Source organism: Myripristis murdjan, chromosome 2 (genome assembly GCF_902150065.1).
Source record: "Myripristis murdjan chromosome 2, fMyrMur1.1, whole genome shotgun sequence".
Classification (NCBI taxonomy): domain Eukaryota; kingdom Metazoa; phylum Chordata; class Actinopteri; order Holocentriformes; family Holocentridae; genus Myripristis; species Myripristis murdjan.
In genome coordinates, this window is record NC_043981.1 from 1400215 (window position 1) to 1414818 (window position 14604).

The window sequence follows — 14604 nt, forward strand, 5'->3', positions numbered from 1 at the left end:
TGTCCTTAGAACCTCACATCGGATGAGGAACAACTCTCTAAAAAGCCCTTCAACAGGGAGAAAAAGAATAATAATTTTTACACTTATATTCATACAAATGCACAAAATTACACACACACACACACACACACACACATTCAGACCATGTACATTTACAAAACCCTCAGCTGCAGTATATACAGTCAAGATGCAGACTGGCTGGCTGTTGCTGAGCCTTACTGTCTGTGGATAGAAGCTGTAATTGCAGGCATTGACCACTAGGTGATGCTTGCTTTATTTTCGAAGTTTGGTTAAAACTTCCTAGATTTGTTTTTTTTTTTGTTGTTGTTTTGTTTTGTTTTGTTTTGAAAAAAAAAAGAAAAAAAAAAGAGTAGAGCATCTAGCGGGTGTGCTCTCTCTCTTTTGCCCACATGTGTGGGAGACATAACAAGTTTGGAAGAGTTCATAATAAATACAAAATACTGTGAAGATTACCTTACCAGGAGTGTAGAAGTTTAACCCCCTCATTGATCAGCAAGCAGGCAAAGTGGTTTCTATTGTTTGATTTTGTTGTTGAATTGAAGTCACATTTTATTTCCTGAATGATGTGATGTAAACAAACATTTTATTTATATATAATGTCTGTCTGTATTTTAAGTTCTATGGTGTTTCCATGATGTTACAAAGATCTGCTATGATATTAAACATCAGTAAAAGGAACTGGAGTCTCACATCTGATCAGTGGGCGGCATAGAAGCTGCCCTGCTTTACCCTGCTGTTTCATGTCAAAATGGCTGCTGTGAAAATAGTTTGTTGTTGTTGTCACTTGGTTGTTGTCCATCTGACCTCCCATCTCCATTTTGGTGTGCTTCATGATCGGTTCGTTAGAGCTTCCTGTAAAAACACAAACACACCAACAATTGTGAAACTGTATAGCAGCTTCTCCACTTTTCATAAACACAACAGGAAACTACACACACAGACTGAGAATCACAGTGCTCCAGTGTTCCTCATAAACCCCATACTGAACGAGGCAATCCATGTGTAACAGCGTCCTCACTGACTTAATGTAGTCGGGGGACGCTTGGACCCAGGAAGAAGCTGTCCAGTGATAGGCAGGGCCAGACCACATGATTTTCAAGGCCAGTTTGGCAATGGTGCGAGCTCAGGCAGAGTCCTGGGTTGTCCAGGGGAGTTGAAGACGTAGGCTGTAGCTGCAAACCATACACCCAAAAATAAAGCCATATGTCTTCCAGTTTGTTTTGGCATCAAAATACCATGGGAATATTAATTCTCTTTAGTGCAAAAAAACTGTGTCTGCCTGTGCTTGGTCTTTTGATGTTTTTTCCTGAAAGACAGTGGTTGTTATGTGTGTGTAATGTGGCCCTGGATTCAAACACTAAATATCTGCTGCTTCAAGTTTTTATTGTCATTCATAATTGAGAAGAAAATCCTGTAGTCTGGTTCAGGTGCCCTCCCTGGAGGAAATCTCCAGCTCACGGCGCCTCTGCAGAGCCAGGAAAATCATCTTCAGGTGGATCAAAAGCCAGACTAACAGGAATGACCATCATCTGCTGAGCACTTTAACCTCTTAAATGTAAATGTGGGGCAAAGCAGGAGCATAAATGTACCCAGAGGTACTGGATTGTAGCTGTGCAATGGTTTTACTATTTACTATTGACTTGTGCATTTTAGTGTCATAAAGCCATGGATACTTGCCTTGTTGGGCCTCAGTGGGACTTGCTGCTGTGTTACCAGCTCCAGAGAGGAGAAAAGAATGGTTTTAGTTTCATTTCAGGGTCAGAGGTAAGGCTGGAACCAGAGTGGGAATTATACCGCGGCCATGACGGCCATGGCCGTCGTTGCCCCTCACTCTGGCCGTAGTGCCCTGAAAATAATTGTAGCCCTCATGGCCAATTTGGCCGGTGTGCCCCAAGCAGTCAATCTCTCAAGGTTACCATGGATGCAAGAAAATCCTGAGCAGAAAAAAAGCGAATCCCAACCCAAAATGAATTGAATTTTTGCCCATGTTGGTGCCTTTGAAGCAAAGCAATGTTTTGCATGCATGCGCAACCATTATACAACACATAGATCCGACCGAGCATTCTTAACATCAATCAGACGTTTAGAATGTGCTCAAATGAGCATGACAGCACAGCTAGCCATGCTCAAATGAAAAATACCTCATCACTGAAAATATTACTCCACCTACGTATATCTTATTGCCCTAGTCTGTGTGGTTTCCATGGCAACAAGAAACGTTTCACTGAAACCCGCATCAAAAGCCGCTGTCAACTTTGTTAGCCTGCATAATAGACCGTTTTGTTGTCAATTTTGATATCTTTGGCAACCTAAGTTTGAATAAATGGCTAAACGAGGAAGACAAGACAACAGAAAAAGGAGAGATACGCGAGAGTGACGAGTGAAGAGCTGGATCAGCTGGAGAGGTCAAGAAATGAAGCCGGTACCGCCTGGTCAACATCTTTGGCCATCTTGGACTACCGGGCAAACAGCTGATTTCTCAACTGTAAGTAAAGAAGAGCTAAACAAGATCCTCCGTGAATTTTATGGAGCTTTAATTTCTATAATGAAGAGAATGAAATGCCGATTCAGCACCACGGACAGTACCTGTAGGATTTTCCACAGACAGTACCTGCAGAAGCAGATTCAGCACCACGGACAATACCTGTAGGATTTTCCACAGAGATTCCATGCCTCAGCACCACAGACAGTACCTGCAGAAATGGATTCAGCACCATGGACAGTACCTGTGGGATTTTCCACAGAGATTCCGTGGTGGACAGTACCTGCTGAGGCGGATTCAGCACCACGGACAGTGCCTGCTGAGGCAGATTCAGCACCATGGAGAGTACCTAGGAGATTTTCCATGGAGATGTGCAGGCTGTAACTTTGTTCTTGTAATTAATGTGTTAATGTTATCAGTTATTAATTAGCCTATTAATCATTATTATTTTGTTTAGTCGTTATGAGTAGCCTAGGTCATTGATTTAATTAATTCTTCAATTTGTTTGCATCTGTACATTAAAATGAACATTTAATAAATCAACACATCTGTGAAAACTGTCATCTTTCTTTCAGAGGTAAATTGATAATAGCTTGAATAGGTGAATATATAACTCTGTTCAGCCTTAATGTTAGTGCTTACTTTTGTTGCTTTTGCTGCTTAGCCACGTTAATCGGAGCTGAAGTTAAATTGGAGTGACACCCCCCAGCTGAAATAAAACATCTGCCGGTGAGTTTAAGAAATTGTTCTGGCACCGACACTGGAAAGCAGTAGCCTGTATTTAAATATAACTGTTAATATAAGTTGGTTGTAGATAAAGATCAGCTGTGCTGCTGAGTCTGTGTCACGGCACCTGTTAGATTAAAAATGACTGAGAAGTCGGCAGAAGTATAACTATCAGTCCATGAAAAAAATATTTTTTTTCCAGCGGATATTCTAGTTACAGCATGATTGAACTAGCAAAGCGGTTTTGTGTTGGTATGTGTGATATTTATTCAGTTTTGGGAAATCACGATGTCTAGAAAACATGATAAGCCCAAGTTGGCTGGCTGACAAAGACTAGTTGACGTAAGATCTCATGTATTTCTGCTGAAACAGAGAGAATACTAGCAAAAGACTTTTATATTTTGGGAGCGAAATGCCCACAGTATGAACACATTTTGATTATACATTTTATTTTGTTGATAATAGTTGTATAATCGCATTGTATTTTGTGTGATTTTTTTTTTTTTTAATTGTGAAGTCCATGCATTTTACTCAATGGCCTTGGTGCCCTGGCATGTGGCCTTAATGCCCTAAAAAAAGTGGCAACACCAAAGGCCAAATGGCCTTGCCTCTAAAATTGCGTAATTCCCACCCTGCCTGGAACAATAAATCGAGAATGCAATATATGCAATACTTCCTCGTGTGAGATTTTATCAACACACTATTGACAAGCAGAAATAGAGTACTGTGTCATGGAATTCTTTAAGAAAACAGAGAACAGTCAGAGTCTCTCTTTGCGCTTTAATATTGCAATATGGAAACAGGAGTACACCATCAATATCAATGTTGCTAGTGTAAGCTAATTCAAAGAATATGGGGAGAGTACCTCTTATACCTCGTGGTTACATATTTGGCTTTCCTAAATTCTGAATGGTCAGGGCTGTAATTAGGGCTATAATGGGTTAAAAACAACTGAAGAACCTGCAGGAGCTCAGTTTGACAAACAGCAGCAGAGCCGGACTGAGAAAATCAGCCAGGCTGGGAATCACAGAATAATGAGCCAACAGCAAATCAACGTTTAGGCCTCAGTAAATCACCTAGGTTATTTATTGAACCAGTTCTTTAGTGTTATTTCACTGAGTGATATGACTATGACCAAAGCACCATCAAAGAACTAACAAACATTAGCCACAATCATTATTGAATAGTGCAGCCAGAAGGGGGTCACGTTTCAAGAGACAGCCAATTGTGTTTCAAGAATAAAGATGTGTTGTATTTAACTGTTATGCACTTTTGGATTGTTTGTGTTGCACCTGTCATTTTATCAGAGCTCATTATGGGCTGCTCCTCATGAGGCGCTACTCCTGAGGGTCTGGCAGGATCTCCACCTTACAGAAAAAAAAATCAATCAATCAATAAGTGTTTGTAGACACACACACACACACACACACACACACACACACACACACACACACACACACACACACACACACGCTATCTTTATTTTCTATGTGTGTGTCTCACACATATTCCATTATTAGTATTACTTCAATTTCAACATTTTGGTCAGTGTAGTGGTAATCCTAATTGAACATGTAATCAATGTAATCAACCAATAATGCAATAACAGCTATACAAGAAATACCAAAGTGCAATAATACTGCACTTCTGTTTTCCTTCAACAGTGCAGCGTTGTAGTTGTTCAGCTAGCTGCATGGATACACTTGGATGCACTGGCTGGCAGAGAAAAAGAACATTCAGATGACATTTGGATTATCATGATGCTGGGATGACAGTATTTACAGCCTCCATGTGAGCAGCCTGCCAGCAAGGTTTCTCACTGGATAGTGCCATCTTCATTCAGCTTAATCAATGAATGCATGTTTTGTTATGAGAGGGGATAAGAACTGAGCAGAGTAGATAGAATCTCTGTGTTATCACTGACTAACCTGATCCTGTGCTTGCCAACATTTTGTCAATTTTGCTACATTTAGCTGCATCTTCTGCAAGAGCCTCTCTTTTATTCATCCTCCCCCTCTCCACCCCACCCTCCCTCCCTCTCTTATTGCATTGCCACTGTCCATTTTGCTCTATAATATCAAACTAGCTCGCCAGGAGAAACCATAGCATTGCCACATTCGCTTCAGCTCAGTCACATCAGTGACAGTTTCAAATTGGCTATTGGCACATGATCATGACCAATCATGTGTCAGAAGAGGCAGAGATCATACCACTAGGGAAAATATGAGCAGGGGAGGAAGGGCTTTGGACAGATGTGACTGAATGTGGCATCCAGTGCGCCCCACGGTGACAAGACTGTGGGCCAAAACAAAAAAAAATCTGCAGGCCGGGCCAATCAGCAGGCCGGGCCACCAGGAAAGTTCCCAGTTCTCCCGATGGCCAGTACAGCCCTGCACAGCGTATCACCATGACTAGAGACAAAACAAAGTGTAGCGAGGAGAGTGCAGCCTGGAGGGTTTCAGTTTTCTGTAAGCTAAACACTGGTAGAAACTCTCCTAACAAAATGTGAATTTACAACATACATGAGTATGAAAAAAGTGGTTACATGACTTTAATGAGAAGTAAAAGCAGATACATGATTGTTAAGAATGAGTACATAATTTCTTTCACAACAAAAGCAAACCTGTTTGGATCCAGTCTTAACTGACTGGTACAAGGAAGACGCCTGTTTGACTGATTTACACTTAACCATCCAGAGTGACAATCTTGGGGTCAAACATAAATGTTCTGCGGCATTTTTTCGTGAGTGTGTGTGTGTGTGTGTGTGTGTGTGTGTCTACTGGATTTGTCAGTCTAATATTTTTGTGCACCGTTATGACTGTATGGTGAAGGACCTCTTGTGGTTGTGATGATTCAAAACCACTGAAAAGCATTCTACCACTGCTCTCTCTCTTCATTCCCTCGCTTGCTCGCTTGACCATCACTGGCTCGCTGGATTCTCCATGGGGTCACTGTCTTCCTCACTAACTGGGTTTTTCATTTGGCAAAAGAAATATTGAACATCACTGTCATCCTTGCCGATTTTTATAGATTTTTCTGACTTCTGCAAGTCCCTTTGATCTGTCCTCCAACTGTAGGTGACTGGTTCAGCCCCTGTGGTGTCTCCATCACAGATCAGTGTGCAGGTGTCTTCGTTAGGACAAGTCAGTGGCTTAAGTACCACTGTGGGCTTTGGGACTTTCTCTGTTGGTGGAGAAAACAGTATTGGCATTATTGGTAAAATCAGACCCCTTATCAACAACAGAACTAGTGTTATTTTTTATTACAAAATGATGTACTCTTTTATTAGTTACAGTAACATTCCTTGTGCAAGTACCCACAGAACAAAACCTCTAACATTTTACCATTTACAAAAGAGATGCATTAGAATTGTGAGCCATGCAGCTGCATGATGATCATTCAAATCTCTCCTCAGCTTGGAATTGATCATTTCTTAGGTCAACTCTGCAAACTGCAAACACAGGTCAACGTGTGATCATATGTTACCTTTCAACAGTACTTCAACCGTCCTTTTATCTTAACTATTCAACTAGCAACTGTTATCAGCTTTGTGAACCCAGGTAGAACAGCTCATTTTCAGTTCAGGTTGTCTTATAGAGGCCCTGCACTTCTCTCTGCCTTGACAACTCTCTCCAGTGACTTTTAAAGAAAAAAGCATTTATTGCTAGAGTAGTCACAATGTTTGCCTAAATTAGGGGTCAATGCACCAAAGATTCTGCAGCCGTCTACACACACACACACACACACACTAATATATCCAAGGTCCTGACTTGTCTTTAATGGAGTACGTAACTCTGCCAGTAAACAAAGTACAAAACTGTGAGATCTTTAAATGCAGTTAAGCTTGATATTCTTGCCATATCAGATCGAAGGAAACAGGAATGAGTGTAGCTTCAATGTTTGAGAGGGAAACAGTGTCACACACTCCTTAACTTTTCTTACAATGAAAACGTGAAAGGAACCCTGATATACTGTTGTATGATTTTCCATATCCCAGTTCTATTTCAGTCTACTGGAATTACACTTGGAATGCACAAGTTGTGTTGCAAAGCACTACAGTGAACTGTAAAGAATGCAGCATGAAGCATCAGCTCAATCTACAAAAATCGGCCAACCAGGCCAAAAAAAATCTGACCATCACAGCACTTATGGGCATGGCTTACCCATAAGTGCAAACATAATTATGATTATGATTATAGGACGACAATCATACTTACTGATCACATCAACCTTGTACGACTCGCTCTGGAGTTGGCCATTAAACTCCACAGAATAAACTCCACTGTAAGTACCATCCAAAGTATCGATCTCCAAACGTCCAGTCTCTATATCCAGATTTGTCTGACCACGAAACGCTCCATAGTAATCTGTAGAATCTAATTTCTTAAACCATTCCACCACCAAGTTGTCATTACGTTTCCACAGGATGCTTGTGAGGGGTTTGAGCTGATCAGGAACGATTGGCTGCAGTGTGACTTTACCTCCCTCTACAGAGTACACTTGTTTCTCTGCACCTGCAAAGAGACAGCAGTTTGTCAGTCAAGGTGAAAATGAGGAAGCAACACTTTTCCAATGGCAGGCTTTCAGTTTTCCTCATTACTTAGGCTGGAAAAACATTACATTATCAGCCATTGTTCCATATGACAATTCTTAGTATTAAGTGATTATTTTTGTTATGGGAATCATTCAAAAGTGTAAACTGTTAGGATAGGAAGAGAAAGACATTTCTATATGATGACTTTTCAACGGGATGGGTAGTACTGTTAAAAAGTATTGCTTAAAAACTCCTATGTTCAGTGTAGGTGCAGAGTACAACAACTGGTCTCATACTGGTTTACACATAGAAATAAGTAACTGCTCACAATATGTATATTTTATACTAGCAATTAAGGAGGACCATAACACAATGCTTGCTGTTCTAAGTATTTTCTGGCTCAGTGTTTAATACCTGAACATCTGTATCTGTTTAGTTGACTTAAGGTAACTGTTTAAATAGTGTCTGTCTCAAAAGTTGCTTTAAGAGTTTTGAAAATATGATCTCAGCATTGAGAAATGCCAAAAAGGACACGTTCTGGTTCAAGATACATTTAAGGTAGGAAACCGAGGTGGAAAGTGACGAAGTGCATTTTAACCCTCCCGCCTCCTTCACCTCCGGCTCCCACTGACCCTGAAAAGGAGCGAAAAGGGAGCGGGTCAGTGGGATCTACATTAAAAAAAAAAAAAAAATCTAGGCTGCAGGAATAGCAGAACTGCCAGTGTGTTGCATACCAGAGTAGCAGAGTATTGGCACTTTTACAGGACACCGCATCAGAGAAAATGGACGTTCATCACCAGCAGGCTACACCCAAACCTCACTGAAAAATTCTCTATTTACAGTCACCTTTGTATTTAATACGCCATCATGTTCGCAAAACACTGAAATGTATTATTTTTATGATTAAACTTTATTGCCAGTTCTATATCGGTCAACATGTGCCCTTCCTCTAAAATCTCCCAGTGAAAGTAAAACGGGAGTTTTTACTGAACTAAATTCTCAGCAAACTGTAGGCATCGATCGTTCTTCAACAAGACAAAAATTCATAAAACCATCTCTGAGTGAAACAAACCGAGATGAAACACTGTAGCAGCAACATTGTAGAAAAAGAGCCTCCCGTCACACTGTGGCCTGTTTCCATCAGAAGTGAACTGGTTTGCTGGAACTTACCCTCCGTGAGCTCCAGGAGCAGCACAGCCAGGAGGCCCAGGAAAAACACACAGCAAGCCATGTCTACTGACAAATATGAGGAACAAATGGTTTTATAGAAACTTATTCAGACAACGCAGGAGCGCCACCCTTCGGCTTCTTTCCGTCATGAAAGTTTAAGTGATGTGGGTGGGTGTGAGTGGGCATGTTATAAAGTCAGAGATGTCTTACTCATAATTATTCATGAGATTATATTACATGAGGAAGTATCAATCACATACTGATGAGAAGTGATGTTGATTTTTGATTGATGTGTTTTACTGTTCACATATTTTTGTGTTTAGCATTGATCAAATAGGCTACTCTGTTTTTTTCCTTTATACTATAAAAATGTTTTGATCTCAGTAGGAGATGTGAAACGGAATTTTATTGATTTCATCTTATTTTATCAAAATACAATATGTATGAATGTAAATTTGCAAACAAAGAATCTCGTTTTCTCATTTCTTAAAAAGGTTACTTCAAATCCATCGAGTCTCCCTCCAGTTCTACAGCTGTGAAAACTGCACATTTATGTACGCATGTTCTTGCTATAATTTGTTTCTTGTATTTCCTTTTTATTTTTTATTATTCCTTTATTTATTGAACCAGTTCTTTAGTGTTATTTCACTGAGTGATATGACTATGGCCAAACCACCATCAAAGAACTTGTTATAATTTGTTTCTTGTAATTCCTTTTTATTGTGCCATTCCTCTTGGCTTTGTTTGAGTTTACATAATTGTTCTTGGTTTATAATGTTGCAATAAAGAGAGACAAGTCAAGTCTAGTCAAGTCAGTTTTATTTATACAGCCCAGTATCACAAATAATAAATTTGTCTCAAGGGGCTTTACAGGAATACAACGTTCTCTGTCCTTAGAACCTCACATCGGATGAGGAACAACTCTCTAAAAAACCCTTCAACAGGGAGAAAAAGAATAATTTTTACACTATATTCATACAAATCCACAAAATTACACACATACACACACACATGCACACACATTCAGACCATGTACATATACAAAACCCTCAGCTGCAGTATATACAGTCAAGATGCAGACTGGCTGGCTGTTACTGAGCCTTACTGTCTGTGGATAGAAGCTGTAATTGCAGGCATTGACCACTAGGTGATGCTTGCTTTATTTATGAAGTTTGGTTAAAACTTCCTAGATTTGTTTTCTTTTCTTTTGTTTTCTTTTGTCCTATACATCATTGCGGAAGCAAGCCTTAGAGTCTCTTTAAAAAAAAAAAAAAAAAGTGTAGAGCCTCTAGCGGGTGTGCTGTCTCTCTTTTGCCCACATGTGTGGGGGACATAACAGGTTTGGAAGAGTTCATGATAAATACAAAATACTGTGAAGATTACCTCACCAGGAGTGTTGAACTTGAACCCCCTCATTGATCGGCAAGCAGGCAAAGTGGTTTGTATCGTTTGATTTTGTTGTTGAAATGAAGTCACATTTTATTTCCTGAATGATATGATGTAAAAAAAAAAACATTTTATTTATATATATATAATGTCTGTCTGTCTGTATTTTTAGTTCTATGGTGTTTCCATGATGTTACAAAGATCTGCTATGATATTAAACATCGGTAAAAGGAACTGGAGTCTCACATCTGATCAGTGGGCGGCATAGAAGCTGCCCTGCTTTACCCTGCTGTTTCATGTCAAAATGGCTGCTGTGAAAATAGTTTGTTGTTGTTGTCACTTGGTTGTTGTCCATCTGACCTCCCATCTTCATTTTGGTGTGCTTCATGATCGGTTAGTTAGAGCTTGGTTAGAACTTCTGGACTTCCTGTAAAAACACAAACACACCAACAACTGTGAAATTGTATAGCAGCTTCTCCACTTTTCATAAACACAACAGGAAACTACACACACAGACTGAGAATCACAGTGCTCCAGTGTTCCTCATAAACCCCATACTGAACGAGGCAATCCATGTGTAACAGCGTCCTCCCTGACTTAATGTAGTCGGGGGACGCTTGGACCCAGGAAGAAGCTGTCCAGTGATAGGCAGGGCCAGACCACATGATTTTCAAGGCCAGTTTGGCAATGATGTGAGCTCAGGCAGAGTCCTGGGTTGTCCAGGGGAGTTGAAGACGTAGGCAGATTTGTAGCTGTAATCGTAAATCAATGCACAAATAACAGCAGCAAAACATACACCCAAAAATAAAGCCATATGTCTTCCATGTTTGTTTTGGCATCAAAATACCATGGGAATATTAATTCTCTTTAGTGCAAAAAAACTGTGTCTGCCTGTGCTTGGTCTTTTGATGTTTTTTCCTGAAAGACAGTGGTTGTTATGTGTGTAATGTGGCCCTGGATTCAAACACTAAATATCTGCTGCTTCAAGTTTTTATTGTCATTCATAATTGAGAAGAAAATCCTGTAGTCTGGTTCAGGTGCCCTCCCTGGAGGAAATCTCCAGCTCACGGCGCCTCTGCAGAGCCAGGAAAATCATCTTCAGGTGGATCAAAAGCCAGACTAACAGGAATGACCATCATCTGCTGAGCACTTTAACCTCTTAAATGTAAATGTGGGGCAAAGCAGGAGCATAAATGCACCAAGAGGTACTGGATTGTAGCTGTGCAATGGTTTTACTATTTACTACTGACTTGTGCATTTTAGTGTCATAGAGCCATGGATACTTGCCTTGTTGGGCCTCAGCAGGACTTGCTGCTGTGTTACCAGCTGCAGAGAGGAGAAGAGAATGCTTTTAGTTTCATTTCAGGGTCAGAGGTAAGGCTGGAACAATAAATCGAGAATGCAATATATGCAACACTTACTCGTGTGAGATTTTATCAACACACTATTGACAAGCAGAAATAGAGTACTGTGTCATGGAATTCTTTAAGAAAAGAGAGAACAGTCAAAGCCTCTCTTTGCGCTTTAATATTGCAATATGGAAACAGGAGTACACCTTCAATATCAGTGTTGCTAGTGTAAGCTAATTCAAAGAATATGGGGAGAGTACCTGTTATACCTCATGGTTACATATTTGGCTTTCCTAAATTCTGAATGGTCAGGGCTGTAATTAGGGCTATAATGGGTTAAAAACAACTGAAGAACCTTCAGGAGTTCAGTTTGACAAACAGCAGCAGGGCCGGACTGAGAAAATCAGCCAGGCTGGGAATCACAGAATAATGAGCCAACAGCAAATCAACGTTTAGGCCTCAGTAAAACACCTAGGTTATTTTCTTTTTCTGTCACGGGGTGGTGGTTAAAGTGTTTGTGCACAACTTCTCTGTCATTGTTTTTATTTGTTGTATCTATTTTGGGAATTTTCTGTTGTTTGTTCGGCGGCTGTCGCCACGGCCATGCCACCAAACATGGTGTGTGGCTTGGAGAAGCTGACTCGCCAGCACGCCGTCAAACTGTTTCCAGGGGTTGGTGTGTCGGTGGAGGAGTGTAGTCTGGCTGTGGGAGAGATTGTGGGCTATGACAGTGTGAAATCTGCCTCCCGCATGAACAGTGCAGTGGTTATTTTCTTGGATAATATTGATAAGGCGAATCAGGTGGTTGAGAGCGGAGTGGTGATCCAGGGGACACTGACTCTGTGTTTTTTCCTTTGTTAGCCCCGCTAAGAAAGTTATCATTTCAAATGTCCCCCCTTTCTTGAGAAATGAACTGTTAGCCAGAGAGCTGGCCTGTCACGGACAGCTGATGTCCCCAATTAAACTGATCGCCCTCAGTTGCAAATCACCTCGACTTAAACATGTCATGTCCTTCAGAAGACAGGTGTTTATGGTGCTTCAAAATAATAATGAGGAACTGAACTTAGCCCTATGTTTCTGCATAGATGACTTTGATTACACTGTACACGTTTCCTCTGATACATTGAAATGTTTTGGTTGCGGGGTAGAGGGATCCCTGGGACCTCATGTACAAAGCGTGCGTACGCACAAAAACGTGGCGTACGCCCTTTTCCACGGCAAAGTTCAGATGTATCAAGAGTGAAATGACCGCGGAAATGTGCGGTGCCTCACGCCAACTTCATGGCTGGCGTATGCACGTTTCCACAGCTATTGGTCCTTTGGCGACACAGAGAGGTGATGCTGGGAAATTCTTGATAATGTGAAAACAATTAGTCCCAGACACATGAACAATTAAAACTGATGAACAATTAATACACCCACGTGTCTGGAATTAGATTAGTGGATATTAAAGCATGCGCAAAGTGATGAAAATACCTTTAACAATGGCTGCTTCAGCAGACAGACATTTAGAAGACATTGCCGGTTTTCCTAATGTAATCGGAGCTATTGACTGCACACACACACATTGCTAAGCGCCATCACAGGTAAATTTGTTTATGTCAAAAGGAAGCATTTTTTAATCGATCAATGTTCAGATCATATATAATGTGCAAATGCAATTAACCAACATTGTGGCAAGGTGGCCTGGTTCAACGCACGATTCATACATTCTGAGGGAACAGACTACAAACTGACACTGTGCGCGATGGGTGGTTTCTTGGTGAGTAAATCATTTATTTGTTTAATTGTCCTAATATTAATCCCCCTCATGCGCATTGAGCATGTGCGCCCCCAAACATGATCCTGTCTTCACAGCATCAATACCAGTCTGTGGTTCAAGTTAATGACTTGCTGTTGTTTGCTGGTTAAACTACAGCTTCAGAGCTTTCTGACCGGCCCTTGATTGTCTCTGTGTGTAAAGCACTCATGTCAATAAAACCCATGCATCAGGCGCCCCGGTGGCTCACCGGCCAAGAGCGTGCACCATGCACCAGGGCTCAGTCCCGATCGCAGCGACCGGGGTTTGAATCCGGCCTCAGCTCCTTTGCTGCATGTCGTCCCCTGTCTATCTCAACTGTGACTATCAAATAAATCAGAAACGCTAAAAAAAAAAAAAAATATTAATAAACCAGTGCATAAAGTGTGAAATATCTTAATCGTCCTCACCTTTTCCCCGGTGCACTTCTGCATTCATTTACATCAAGATCAACATCAAGCAATTAATGAATGCACATCTTACCCGGGAGGCCATTCGGGCCAGACAACATTTGATTTCAACCATATAAAAGAGACAAGGACACAGAATTCACTTATTAACCAATGCATTTGATTCAGCGTGTGTGCGCCTTTCCGACCCCACAGCATTGACAACCCCACACACACTCTCCCGCTCACTCCTCTTGCATTTCGTGTTGGACAGTGCGCCAAACAGTACATTTTGGCCCTGCAGAGCCTGTAGAGTGGAAAGGCTCCTGGGATAGATGGGCTCCCTGCTGACTTGTATAAGGTTTTCTGGTCTGTTATTGGAGATGACGTGTTATGTGTTCTAAGGGACAGTCTAAGCAAAGGACTATTACCTCTGAGCTGCAGGAGAGCCATCCTCACCCTCCTTCCAAAGAAGGGAGATCTGCGGGTCATTAAGAACTGGCGTCCTGTATCTCTTTTGTGCACTGACTATAAACTTTTGTTCAAAGTGTTGGCAACAAGGCTAAGGAAAGTGATGGAGCATGTCATTCATGTTGACCAAACATACTGTGTACCCAGCAGGTTGATAACTGATAACATAGCTCTAATTCAGGATTTTTTGGACCTCTCTGGTTCATTGGGCTGTGAACTTGGTCTGATTTCCCTGGACCAAGAAAAGGCTTTTGACCAGGTTGAACACCGGTACTTGT

General features: G+C 41.1%; 2 protein-coding genes across 3 annotated transcripts in view; both read right to left on the reverse strand.

Moving 5' to 3' along the window:
* The window catches only part of LOC115370456 (uncharacterized), a 34259-nt gene that overhangs the window by 4464 nt on the left and 15191 nt on the right, over positions 1-14604 (reverse strand). The window contains exons 1-3 of one of the 2 annotated variants that reach the window (XM_030067486.1): positions 8934-9029; positions 7447-7743; positions 6290-6412 (exon numbers count right to left, since the gene is read on the reverse strand). The exons of the other annotated variant lie outside the window; for it this stretch is intronic. Of the exons in view, the coding sequence (XP_029923346.1) occupies positions 6290-6412; positions 7447-7743; positions 8934-8994 (481 nt within the window). The 5' untranslated portion in view covers positions 8995-9029. Of the gene's footprint in view, positions 1-6289; positions 6413-7446; positions 7744-8933; positions 9030-14604 lie in introns of those variants that run through there. 2 annotated transcript variants of the gene reach the window in all.
* LOC115370442 (carcinoembryonic antigen-related cell adhesion molecule 2-like) overlaps positions 9924-14604 on the reverse strand; it is a 78383-nt gene continuing 73702 nt past the window's right edge. The window contains exons 8-9 of the mRNA XM_030067469.1: positions 11607-11645; positions 9924-10746 (exon numbers count right to left, since the gene is read on the reverse strand). Of these exons, the coding sequence (XP_029923329.1) occupies positions 10718-10746; positions 11607-11645 (68 nt within the window). The 3' untranslated portion in view covers positions 9924-10717. The remainder of the gene's footprint in view (positions 10747-11606; positions 11646-14604) is intronic.